The 13,325-nt window shown below is 40.8% G+C and overlaps 3 protein-coding genes and 1 long non-coding RNA gene across 9 annotated transcripts in view; 1 reads left to right on the plus strand and 3 right to left on the minus strand.

The window, feature by feature from the left end:
• Window positions 1-448: 448 nt before the first annotated feature.
• Window positions 449-3,746, minus strand: LOC111252541 (pyrroline-5-carboxylate reductase 3-like). Of its 2 annotated transcripts, none has more exons than XM_022810656.2 (4): window positions 3,695-3,746; window positions 3,158-3,246; window positions 2,672-2,909; window positions 449-2,317 (listed from the first exon to the last, which is right to left on the minus strand). In XM_022810656.2, exons 2-4 carry the CDS (start codon window positions 3,232-3,234, stop codon window positions 1,748-1,750), a joined length of 885 nt encoding a protein of 294 aa, XP_022666391.1. In that variant the 5' UTR covers window positions 3,235-3,246; window positions 3,695-3,746; the 3' UTR covers window positions 449-1,747. The 2 variants fall into 2 exon arrangements, with proteins under 2 accessions (XP_022666391.1, XP_022666390.1); XM_022810655.2 differs by lacking the exon at window positions 3,695-3,746 and adding an exon at window positions 3,488-3,533.
• A 3,660-nt stretch (window positions 3,747-7,406) lies between these two features.
• LOC111252542 (uncharacterized) overlaps window positions 7,407-13,325 on the minus strand; it is a 7,833-nt gene continuing 1,914 nt past the window's right edge. The window contains exons 5-7 of one of the 4 annotated variants that reach the window (XM_086993654.1): window positions 9,992-10,479; window positions 8,723-9,316; window positions 7,407-7,602 (exon numbers count right to left, since the gene is read on the minus strand). In XM_086993654.1, coding sequence (XP_086849780.1) covers window positions 10,322-10,479 — 158 coding nt within the window. In that variant the 3' untranslated portion in view covers window positions 7,407-7,602; window positions 8,723-9,316; window positions 9,992-10,321. Of the gene's footprint in view, window positions 9,317-9,560; window positions 9,645-9,991; window positions 10,480-13,325 lie in introns of all 4 variants that reach the window. The other 3 variants (XM_086993653.1, XM_086993652.1, XM_022810659.2) reach the window with 3 other exon arrangements.
• LOC147755033 (uncharacterized) lies at window positions 10,878-12,651 on the plus strand. Of its 2 annotated transcripts, XR_015330629.1 has the most exons (3): window positions 10,878-11,131; window positions 11,323-11,453; window positions 11,780-12,651. It is a non-coding gene; the product is annotated as an uncharacterized LOC147755033 (long non-coding RNA). The 2 variants fall into 2 exon arrangements; XR_015330628.1 differs by having other exon boundaries at window positions 10,878-11,453.
• The window catches only part of LOC147755034 (uncharacterized), a gene marked incomplete at its 5' end in the record, with an annotated part of 12,724 nt that continues 10,851 nt past the window's right edge, over window positions 11,453-13,325 (minus strand). Inside the window, 1 exon segment of the mRNA XM_086993642.1 lies at window positions 11,453-12,976. Coding sequence (XP_086849768.1) covers window positions 12,923-12,976 — 54 coding nt within the window.

Raw genomic sequence — 13,325 nt, forward strand, 5'->3', positions numbered from 1 at the left:
AAAATAGTTAAATTTCTTACAAGGCTATACACTCGTTGTGTTCTTAGAACTTGCTATTCCCATCTCGATATTAATATCACCTTAAAAATAGCTCATAGATGTCTTTAATACATAACTTTTAATACTTACTTTTAAGCGTATGTAAATTGATGATAAATTTCGGTTATTGAGACAAACACGTAGCAACTTTATCTCAGAATATGAATATATAACCAAGGTGACACTGTGTGTGTGAGTGAGTGAGGTTCTATGGCAAAATATCTATAATTGAAGCAATAGTAACCAACTATAAAACTACACTGCTATTCCCCTAAATGTCTTCCTCTATTCGCATGACTATTATAGCCGCATGACACAAAGCCTAAAAAAAGGGCTGACATTAAGGAAATTTAAAAAAAATTATCAATTATCTTGATCAATGATGACTAAGAAAAAGGACCTGGTAGAGTCATATTGTATATCCGGATCATGCTTTTATTTTGTATGTTGTTCATTGTTACATCAGCCTATACGTAGATGTCTTACATTGTCATTAACAGATAACGAAATTAGCACATCATTCAGCAATAATTCCACAAAAGCTTAAAAATTACAAAAAAAGATCTACTAAATCAATGCAATTGCAAAACGGTTCAAGAACCTTCGCATCAACAGTAATTCGTTCAAAACTGAAATTCCAATATACAACAGCTAGCTATGTTTTGCGTTCTATTTCAATGTGGTTTGCGCTTGGAATCCTGCCTATAGCTCGATATTGCCCATCTCTTCAGCATTTACAAATTTTCTGTAATGAATTTAGATGCAAGTAGCATTAATAGTAATAATAACAAGAGGGAGAGAGAGAGAGAGATATCAGTGCCAAAGTTATGTTCTTTAGCAAGCGAAAACAATAACATGTTTAATAATAGTAGTAAAAATTGTCATTCCAGTTTTATCCCGATCGTATGACTTTTAACTTCAAATACCGCGTCAGCCAAACATTGCTCTCTTCTAAACCCTAAACGTCTCGAAAAATTCTCTCTTATGAGACGAAAATGTTGGTGGAGATCGTATTCATTAGATCGTGTTGCTAGCGTTTTACACTTAATCTGTCATACCGCCCATTTCTGTATTCACCTAGTATAATAGCACCGCAAAGCACGTTAAAAGGTTCACTCGGAACTCCTGCTTTCGGACACAATTGTCGGTAGAGCTGTCGTCTACGAAAATCGAAATATAACATAAAATCATATTTGGAGCTCCATACAAACAAACAAGTGGAGTACGCAGGTTATAAAACATATATAGTCTATTTGCTAGTATCGCAATCAATGAACGTTTCATGGCACCATATCTGAACACCTGTAAAATCATCCTAGCATTCACTGATTCAGAAATCTTCACAAGCTTCCTTGATATATCTTGCTGCCATGCTAGAATATATAATGCGATACTAGTTTTATGGTAATAAGGAATGAGTGATACCGCTAGGTCCAATAATATGGAAAAGGAAGAATCATTTTTTAAAATCATATGTTTCGCACACATGTGTGCGAAGTACAGGAATGAACTTGAAGCCGTTATAGAGTTACACAACTGCAACAGGTTAATCGTGTCGAGTTGAAAACGCGCTAGTAACTGTCAATATATTTGTTCTTGGTATCATGTAAATTTCGCAAGGACTATTTAAGTTTAATCGCCGCCCTGAAGCATCCGCCATTTCAATAGATGTATGCAATCAGTCAGTTATAAGTTCTATAAATCAGGTTTACTTGGCATTGCGGAACTCTTTACTCCGTTTCGTCGCTACCTCAATTGCATCCATAAATCCTGCCCGTATGCCAGCTTTTTCCAGGGCGTATATTCCCGCGATGGTTGTTCCATTTGGCGAGCACACAGCATCCTTTAGCTCGGCAGGATGTTTTCCCGTTCCACGAATCATCGCGGCAGCTCCCTCAACGGTACACGCTGCTAGCTCCGTGGCGAGTTCGCGTGGCAGGCCCATTGCTACACCACCATCCGAGAGCGCTTCGACAACGAGACAAATAAACGCTGGGCCACTTCCGGCCAATGCACAAATTGCGTCCAATTGCGACTCGGGAACGGTGTACACAATCAAACAGCTGGGCGTCAATAACTCGATTGCCAACTGTGTATCCTCCACTGGGACGCCGACTCCAGGCGATAGACAGCATACGCCCTTTGCTACCTGCATGGGCGTATTCGGCACACAACGGATCACGCGAATTCCTTGACCGAGAAGACGGTACAAGCGTTCAAGGGAAACACCAGCCATCACGCTGATCACGAGCTGGCTCGTACGTTGTCTCCATTCGACCTGTAGTGTAGACGGAAGTACAGCCTATCCTATGAGCTAGTGCTATATCAAATGACTCCTTATATATAAGGACTCTTTATATGAGACTTTATATGTAATGAACTATAGGTTTTAGTACATGCGAACTTTCAAAGTTTCGTCCAATCCGTATTGTTATTCAAATAAATGCTGCTCTAATATGGACCAATGAATAACTTCAACAATTTGTTGAAGCTCAAACTTGAATACAGGCGGTGGGAATTGACTTAACGGAAGTCTGTTCCTAAAGCTGAACATATAATTATTTGATAGCGCCTTAAATAGGAAAATGTAGCCATAGTAGCAATGAATCACATTATAAGTAGGTAAACTTACTTCTCGGAAAGCGATATCACATTGAGCTGGTTTGATACAGAGAAAGACCACGTCGCACGTAGTAACAATAACATTATTATCATGCGAGGTGCGACAGCCTAGCTGTTCGAAGAAGGCTAAATTGCGGTCAGTAGGAGCTGAAACGACGATATGCTTTGCTGGATAGGAACCCAACAAGCCTTTGACAATTGCCTGGGCCATATTGCCCGCACCGATAAATCCAATTTTCATCTCGAAACTTCGGGCAACCATAAAAACAACGAAGTGGCGTTCAAAGCAGATCAGTTTCACACGATTTCTGTAATACTAAAGTTGCTAGGACAGCTAACGTCAAAATTAATTCTATACTCAGTAAATTCTCCTTAGTTATTTGTGCGGTTCCTTTTCAAGGATACCAATCCACTGTTATAAAAGATATTCAGTGGTAAACTGCCAGTCACGGAAATATAATTTTAATAAAGCTCTGTGAAACAAATAGAAATTCACTTAGTTTCCTGATCACTATGTGCCGCGTTAATCATTAGATCATCACCACGGATCGTCGACAAAATGGCCCAACCCATATTATCTTCTTCCTGTAATCAATTCGTATAACCTTTTTGAGTAAATTTCCTTATTCACAACAAGTTATATAGAACTTTAATGCTGTTAGAACTTCTTCGCACGCTATTAATTTCATATTTAAGAATCAATATGCGTTCTTCGCATTATACACATGTTTACGTAATAACACAGTGCATTTTCTCTGATCCTGGATTGGACGGACGGTATAATTTCAACCAGTATGTCATCGTGCAAAGATTCGTGCAGAATTACCGATTTTGTTAAAGGTGCTTCTGATTTACGTAAAACTCGCACTATGCAATTTCACAGCATAATTGGGCATTGGCTTGTTATCAGGCAACGCCTGAAGTTTTCTATCGTAACAACAGTGAACACTTTGCACGGACAAACGTTTCCAAATTAGATACTTCAATATTATGTTATTATGGCTAAGCAATGATCCTCTCCCTTCAAACTTACAGTCAGTAGCACTCAGAATAATCTACAATATTTAGCTATTTTAATCGTTCTATTTGTGATCATAGTTCACGCATGGTGCTCACGATATACAAGAGGAGCGCGATTCCGAGACTGTGCAACCACAATGGAGCCAGCGGCACTCCCTTAATATTCGCTGCTTTACATAGAAGGTTAACTACAAAAGTAAAAATTATTTTAGGATAAAAAAAAGTTAAAATGGCGTTTTTGACGCAAAGCTTGGATTTTTCAAAGTATTACGTTAGCTGGTTGTGCGTGGCATCATCCTCGCGCTAATATTTATAATAATCATTCTTTATCACAAGCCGTCTACGCCATAATGAATTTTCTATGCTTACCTGGCTAAATGTTTTGAGATTTTATGTTTGGTACCGCAGTTGGGAATCCATCAGATAGTGAACGAAACGTACTGTGTCCACGCTCAGATTCAAGCCTAGATCATCACGTGTTTGTGACAGCTTAGTACGTAACTTGTTTGCCTGCTATCTTTCGTTTCGTGCTAGCCCTCTAATACAATGCCTAGCGGTGGTGCAGGACGTAAATTTCGATACATTTGGTTTACCTGACTGTAGGTAAAAAACGCGTGCCGTAAAGCGATGAGGATATTGCACGGTCTCGTATTTACATAACTGATTGTAAAACGCTTTTATGCGATAAAGACAATGTTTGTGAACGGTTTCGGTTTTTTTTTTATAAGGGCATGGCTACCGTCATGCCTAGAATAAATATAGCACTGAGTAAATCATATTATAGTGTGAGATAGGTAAATAGAAGCTGTTTGAACCTCCGTACTTTTATAAAATAAAGCTGAATTTAAGGGGATTTCCGTAAGCTTAAACAAAGCGAGAGTACAAACATAGAGATGGAATTTGAATTTTAAAGTGACATTTTGTTCCCTTGTGTATGCAAACCCTTATTATAGGTCATCATATTAGCTCACATAGGTTTTAAATAACGATGAGCCGTTTCGTATTCTATTGCCTCACACAAATTATTTAGATTTCATAAAAAGTAACGGTAAATAAAACAAGGAATATTTGCGTGCGATACTCGTAACTTTTATTAAAAACGATATATGTTAAAACTACAAAACAAAAATATATTGGATCTTAATCTAACACTATCTGTGTCACGAAATATGTTTTTTTTGTGTTAAACTGTAACAAAGTTCACTCATTTAATCAACAACATACTTGATTTGTATATACATATTTACATATACATTTTATTGGGATAGTCCAATAGAGTGGCCATTAGCTCATATTCAGTCTCAACCACGGCAAGTATAATATTTCGTCCTTCAAAATGCGCACTGTGTTTGAACAAACGTTACAACTAAGCGACTTGCATTGAGAGTAAATGAACTGCTTTAAACAATAGAACAATTAAACAATTAAAAAGTGTCAGAAGTATACTTACGGTTTACGGTTAGAACTAAATTCGGTTGCGTAAGAAGAAACTCTTATTATAACTGTTTACACGCTGTTTCGTATTCGAAGTACTGCCCTTTTGTCGCCCAGTCAATGGTACATACCACGAGTTGACTTTTTCAATAATTCGTGCTGCTAATAATGGCTCTTACGTGATTTTTTTCTTTTCTTCCGAATAGCATGTCGATCAAGATGTTGTTTAGACTTCCGCGCCCACATATGATAGTCATGATGCAATCGGCTATGTTGTGAGGAACAACCAAAGACTCGAGTTTTTAGAGCGATTCTTACATTGTGCTCACGTTTGTCGTTAAGGTGGAATCGAAGCTGGATATTTTGCTCAACATTGATAATTGTGCGGTAACTGGTCCGTGAAGTCAATCAAAAAAAGATTGCTTATGGAAGGACAGCGTATTTAAACAAATCAGAAAGAACGAACTCGACTCTAGAGGCTCTTTAAACAAATATATGCGGATGCGCTTACTACCTTCCGAAGTCCAATCAAGACTACCAACATTGGTCTTTCTGAGGTTTACACTTATTAAAAGGTTACGCCCCTGGTCAATAAAACTGACAGCACTCAAAACTATGTGTAGACTTCTATAATATATGGCTACAGAACCGTCTTCATGACATAATTGCGCCGTAAACTTTTTATGTATCATGCTGGAGCAACAGTATCTCGTATAAGAATTGGCCACGGAAGGCATAATACTCGCAGTCATGCATACACCAGCTATCGTAATATTAGCCTTGCAATATGCTGTGGACGACCAGAAAACAGTGGAGATAATTCCTTTATGTATTACCTCTTTAGAAACTGTGCAATTCACCAGCGATGATTCGTGACAGACGAGGACTGAAAGACATAGCTGATAATACAAAAAAGATGAATCGCAAGGTGGACCTTTTCTGCAATGAGACGCTTGCGCAATTTGGTACTGCTGTGCTACGAGAACCGTATTGAAGACAGCTGCATTCTGGAGCTGCAGTTGGGGCTACATTCCTCTTTGAAGCGTATTCTTTGTTTGCACTCACCAGCAAAGCATCAGTATGTGGTATTGAGTGCGTTATTATACCAGTAATTAGCTGCTAGTGTCACTTTCACCGATCTATCGAATTAAGAACTAGTCTGGCGAAGGTTTGCCGCCCTATTTGTGTCAAATAATCCGTTAATCATCCAGATACTGGAGAGATCGTTATGTTTTTGTGTATTTCGTCATAAGAGGGTTTCAGCATTTTTGCGCTCATCGAGTACAACTGTTCAGCCTATGCCTTCGTCATTGCCCCAGTGTTTCGTATAGCCTTTTTGTATAACGTTGGCATAAGTTATTTCGTCAAAGACCAGAGGTTACACGGAGTACGAATTTTAGCGCGATATTTGTCACTAGAGTTTTGTCGGGGCCTTGATGGACGTGTGAAGTAGCCGTAGTTACGTAAGTTTCGATCACTTCGTGCATACACTTTATTTGCACGACACTCGTCGATACCGCACTATCTCAGGTACAGCCAGTAAAGAAAGTAGGTTTACTTACTACATAATCAAATACTAGGCAATCATTTTGTAGTAAATACGTTTGGATTTTTAATCCAAGCGTATTTACTACTGGATACAACTTAGTTGTATCCAGTAGCATTTCATAGCCACGGGTTGCTGGCCAAGCCCCGTTAATAACATCACATGTATGACTAAGTAAAGAAACAGTATTTTAGTCTACCCTTCGTAGTTTATATTATCATGAGCTAACTTTACTCGACTCGCATTTTAGAAGACCTCTAACGAGATGCGTCATACTCGCTTAATACTGATTTTTTTGTTGGCTTGAAATACCAGCACACTAACGTTCTTTACGTACCGCTGGTGCATCAGAAGCAACTCGTCTACCGAATTTTTACAATACACGACATTTTCTCATTTTAACTGAAATTTTACTGAACTGTATATACCCAGTATGGATCACTGAAAAGACTATGGCAAGGTTAAAAAGTAACTTAATCCTGCTTACCTTACAGAGCTTCTGTCTCCCCTTCTAGCACGATTATTATTGCCCTGTTATTACTAACCCAACTGTATTCCACAGATGCCAAGGATATAAGGATATATAAGATAAGCTATTAATTTCGAGGTTCATAATCCCAAGTCTATTATTAAAAATAATTTTGTTTTTTTGATTCTATATAAGCTGAATCAGATGTTCACAGATGCTTCATCTTCGCGTTTATCCACTGAATTCCCCCCTTTCTTGAATAAACACACGTAGCTCTTTCATAAATATGATTTATTATTATAATATGACTATTGGTACATGTGGTCTATTTTACACTTCGGATTTTTCGTGCGACATCTATTTATAATAAGTTCCCGCTAATTATAGTCTTGATTTTTACCTTTCGACGAGTCTCTTCCATTCTTCAATGTAAATACAATAAATGATGCATATAATGGTCACGCCGCGGAACCTGTAAAAATTTCAAAACTTAGAAACGAATGAATCTGGTGTTCGCCTGCTAAACACAGGCCAGTAAGCTAGTTTTGTTACGAATAGCGGTTAATTGTCACGACCTGCGAAGTTCATACTTCTTACGAGCGAAAAACCAAGACTTCCTTTTAAGAAGAAAAAATCACTAGCCATAAGTAAAAGTCGTCTGCAAAACACAGAGCTCCTTGCCTGTGCTTTTTTTCTCTACATGGTTACTTTGAGCGTCTATGAAAATGCTAAATAGTTGCGTGCATTCATATTAAAGGACAGCATCGCGATACCTCTACTTTTTATCATAGAAGAAAAACACATCAACAAATAAAGCTAGAAAAAAATGCCCTCTGAAAATCGTTTTCTAACACGATTTTTTGTTATGATAATTTTGCTAGACTAAAGAGCACACACTGTTCAAACACAGAAGTGCCGGCACAGTAGTGCGTAATGCGATTATCAGGAAACTGGCGCGAGACTCGTTCGACGGCGTAAGCTCGCCCGAAGCCGCAGCTAAGTTGAATTCGCACCCAATCGCACTGGTTAGTGGCACCTGGTGTGCCATTAACTCCATTAAGGTCACACCATCGTAACTCCGCTATAATACAGTTGTACCAACGGCAGCAAGCCACGCGTAGTAGGATCTGCGATCCGCATAGAATCTCTGCGTCACCGTCGTAGACGGCAAGAGCAGGAACTGCAGCGACGCCCAACTTTAACAGCAGCAGCAGCAGCAACAGGTTCCCCCAACCGAAGAACTGCCCTCACCAGCACGAACCCGATCACGCCGTCTCCGTCATCTTCACCACGCCACCGCAAGATCGAGACAAATTGGCGCCTCGCCGCACCAGCTTCCAACTGCTTTCTGTCCAGAAACATCGAACCGTCTTCTCTGCCGCAGTAGCTCTGGATATACACTTCTCTTCGTACCTGCCAAGCCCACACAAAACCAACCCCACAAAGAAGCATTCTTCTCCTAGAACCTAATCGGTCCCAAAAACAGAGCAACAACTCGAAACGCGTTGACCGGACTACCGCGCAAGACCTTTGGATGACGGCCTCCCCTCAACGAAGCGTGAATCCAGATACGCCCTGCCTGAAACAACCACCTTTTGCTGCTGTTATCCGCTAGACCCGGTCGGATGTTGCAGGCTGCCAGTATTCGGATTTCATCTGGACACGCCAACGCGACAAGTGTCGTCGGACAGATTTCAGCAAGCTCGATGAGGCTCGTAATCAAAGCAGCAACGGTGAGCAGGAGCTCGAAAACGAAGCAGCGACAGTTTCAGCACCTCACTCGGCTCCTCCACTCCTATCGTGACACTCCATCGCTGTCGACCCGCACAGTTTTACGCGCAGCATCTAGTGGAAGCGCGTCACTTCCCAGCAGGCATGGTTCTCCTGTGGTTCAAAAAGATAGCCCCTGCGGGTCCTCTTTCTCTCGCTTTCTTTCTTTTTCCCTGTTTTGTAATCAGCTCAGCTGTGCTGGCCCTCAGGTACACACACGTCAGCAAACGCCCTCAAGTTAGGTGGGTTGCTGGTTTCCATCGCCTGCAATTCTGCTACAATCTGCTACGACTGTTCAGCTGTTGGTACTATTTCATCACCAGCAACCACCATTCAGCAGCATGCAGCGCACGACGCCAACACACGCCAGACGACCGCCGCCGCTTCAACACCACGGACAGCTGCAGCAGTCATTCCTACAATATAGAGCAGCATTGCGACTTAATGCCACGCTCCTTAAAATCGACAATAATGATAACAATACATAGTGCATTTGATTCGGGCAATGGTCCTTCTGTTTCGCAATAAAATCGATTATGTTATATATGTATATATATATATATATATATGCATGTATATATGTGATAGACTTAAACTATAACCAGCGAGTCACCGTACAGGGTGGTCAGATGGCTGTATACGTCATAAACAAAGTCTTACAGCTGGTTTTACAGCATTTCACTGATGCTCACTTGCAGGTCCATTCGCCGTCTCCAATTACAGTATAACAGCTGTTTGATCACCCTGTATATGTCCAAGAGTAGACAGATATAACGCAATATTTTTCACTTTTAGGATAAAAAGCAGAAAACTCCCATTTCTGTGCACGTTGTGTAGTTAAACAAATGCTTGGGATTAACAGGTTAGAAACGGTCATACCTTGGAAATGGCACCGTAGATGTGCTTATGTTCAACCACGATACAAAAAGTCTACCCATACAGTACGCAACTACCTAAAATGTAATACCTAGAGGGTGCCAACAGAGAGAGAGACCTTTAAAAGCTTTCGGGATTAGCCAGTCAATCTGTCACCGAGGTCACCCATAATTTCTTGGATATATTTGACCCAATAATATTTAGAGCTTACTTACCATTGACTGCGTCTCGCGTCTCGACGTCTGTCGTCACCCGTTTTGACATTAATACAAAATATCTCGAACAACCGATCAGTCCTCAACTGCTCGTATAAAGAAACTTACTTCGATTCTTTTTCTTCCTCACCCTATCTTCTTTCCTATCATCGATTCCTCCAACCGATATAACTATCTCTAATCAAACTTCTGGGTTTCCATGACAACATGATCGTGTACGTGTGTATGGGCTTCCTTCTGTACGTGATTGTGTGGTATCGACATCGCTAAAATAAAGCGATTTCTGCCCCCTTGCTCTTCTTTCTTAGGTAAAAAGTGGATCGACATTTCTCAGTCATCTCGTCCATCGCGAGATCCCTCTGAAGAATGATGACCACTTCCGTTGCGCTCTTCAGAGCCGTGATCCCTCTCCCGGCTTCGAGGTGACCGACTTCTGTCCCTGGACGCGTCGCGATCTCTATCCCGAGATTCGTCACGATCCCTCGATCTGTCGTCGTATTCATCCGTACGCTCAGACACAAACGCAAGGCCGAGCAAGCACAGAAGTGTCGCTGTGCATCGCACAGTACCGAGTGTTCAGACCCAGAGCGTTTCAGATACAACAAACTCCATAATATTACTGCTGCTATGGCAGACACGATCGATCTGTGCTAAAAAATAAAAATTTCCGCGCGTGTAGGCACTGCACAGTTATCAACATGTGTGGTCTAATGTAACTTAAATTATAAGGCGCAGGATCGATGCACTGGTCGCACCTGGTCAGGCCCGAGATAAGCGAACTGTCAAATGAAACAATAACGCTGGCAACGGCGTTTCTGCTTCTAGAGAAATAGCATAGCGCCGCATCTAGTGTGTATTGATTCGACACTGACCACATGATATCTATGAACCAATATGTAGAGAAGTCTATGTGCACCTCAAGTTATAACACAATTGCACGTGACGACGGCTTTCTTCTTTTTCCAAGGCGGCACCCATTAGTGGTTATGCTATTGTCGTCTATGCAAGATTTTCATGGTTTTCTCCTTTATTTTGCTACGTAAGCAATACAATGAATTCTCGTATGCGGTTTATGTTTGTTGATCAAATTCATGGTGCAGACGAAGGGAAGAGCTTCAGTGGAAACAGGCTGAACTAAAGGTATAATCGTTCTTTTTTTCGTACCCCGTTGCGGTGTTGCTACATGTTTCTCGCAACCTGTTTAAAGTCGGTAACACTAAACGAGTTCGAACGTATTATACATGTAAGCTCGAAATTTCCGTATGTAAGTGTCCGCCGATAGCTCAGTGTACCCCCGAAACCTAAAAGCAAACATACCATCGACTTTATAGATGAAGATGCTGAGTTGTAATTCAAACTACTCTTGCGCGCCAGTCCCTTCAGTCGGTCGATACCGAATCGATTTAGGACGTATTTCGTACGCGTGGCTCATTTTACGGCTCATTGTGTATCATACTTGCAGGTAATTTTTGATCAGTCCCAATAAGGAAAACAAGATCTGGTTCACAGTTCAAGCAAGCTTATTTTAAATAGAGAAATTTTCTATTTGAACCAATCGGAAAATGCACCCCTCGTATCATTACTATCCTAGAGTTTTCCCACACAAACTAACAGCGCATCCAAGCACGATACCGCCAACAGCGCGTTATAACGATACCTTGATTATATATGTACCAATATATTAACTAATTACTTCGATTTACTACGCCAACTGTGAAACATTTCTAATACTGGTTTCTTTTCAAAACGTTCCATACATCACGTTTCCGTTACCTTGTGACTACAAAGAAAAATTCGAAAATCTGCCACGTCTGTATACAAATTAACGGCACTGTCTGGGCCCAGCAGTGACACTTCCACAGAATAACCATGTATCGGCTACGTGGTTGCGTCTAGGAAAGTTTAATCAAGGGCCTGCGAAGGAGCGCCTGTACTGGTTTCGTCGTGCGTCTATGCTATAGGACCGGCCCGGGGAAGACCCCGGCGCTTACCCTGCGCAATTGGTCACACATTTTATTTACCCTCACATATAAATGCGTGTACGAGAGTGGATTCACGAGAAGTCGACCTTGTTATATGAACGAGACGGCGAGAAAGAGAAAGAAGACGATTCTGACTCTGCGGTTTCAGTATCAATTATAAACGGATAGGCTTTCCATTCTCAATGTCAGCGGTAAACCAGCCGTCCATGTCGCTCACATCAATATGGACCAGTTGGGGCTGACATGTAGATCGGCGACAAAGTCACTACGCCAGCCGACTACGCAAACGACGATGAGTAACCATGCAGCAGCGCATGGAGTACGGCCACGAACCAAGGTCGTAAAACCAGCAGTCAACGTAAGGCTGAGGATACTGAGCGGGGACCGCTAACCGCAACAGATTCGAACGATTCTCACTCCGGAGTAGGTAAGAGGTGAGCTTAACATTTAGGCCCAGATTAGGCGCTGGTGTTGATAAAGACATCATTCAGCGTACCAAAGCCTGTTACATATTCTAAAATGTAGCTGCTACTTGGGTGTTATCAATAGCCTCTTGATGGCGAAAATAATAGTTATTTTAGCCACTGACAATTTTTTTTCTCAGTAGTATATTTCACTATGCAGGTTCGTTATTTAATTAACGAGTAGTAACAATAATAAACTGATTGGCACGATTTATACTGAGCGAATTCAACTAGCTAGCTTGCTAAGGCAGAAATTATCTAGATCAAGCACAAGACAATGAGACGAAGAGAAACTATATTTCAATCGTCCCGTGTATTGTTGGGCTTGGAATAGTTTATATCGATTTCAACACACAGCGGACTAGCCAAAATGAACAAGGCGTATTGCCTCCAATCCTGAACACAGCTTCTGCCAAACTCTATGCATAAATCTATATAGATAACGTTTGAACACCTGTTCGCCAGTCTTCAACTGCGTTCTCAATTTAAGTAACTGATAAAATACGGATTCGCTTGGCCCTTGTTAGACATTTTGCTTCCTGCAACAACACAGGTAACCACAAAAAGAACACAAATATATATACATATGCGCTTTGAGTTGTCACCTCCGTTCGGTTAGTGTAATTCATCGCCCTTTTTTTGTTAACTTAGCCTGTACAGCGTAGGTGAGCAAGTTAGCTCCATATTTAATCAACTAAGCAATTAAAGGATTAGATATGGAGCTAAGTTCTGCGCGCTTCCTAGATCTAAATCAGCGCTATTCTGGTCAAATCGTATTCTATAGAATGATGCAGAAGGTCGTTGACAGTTCGAGTCTTCATTTTAAATGATACAATATATCATCATTGCACTTTTAAAACAATTACACATACTACATACATTGTTGTA

This window comes from Varroa destructor, unplaced genomic scaffold (genome assembly GCF_002443255.2).
Source record: "Varroa destructor unplaced genomic scaffold, Vdes_3.0 BEIS01000006.1, whole genome shotgun sequence".
Taxonomy (NCBI): Eukaryota; Metazoa; Arthropoda; class Arachnida; order Mesostigmata; family Varroidae; genus Varroa; species Varroa destructor.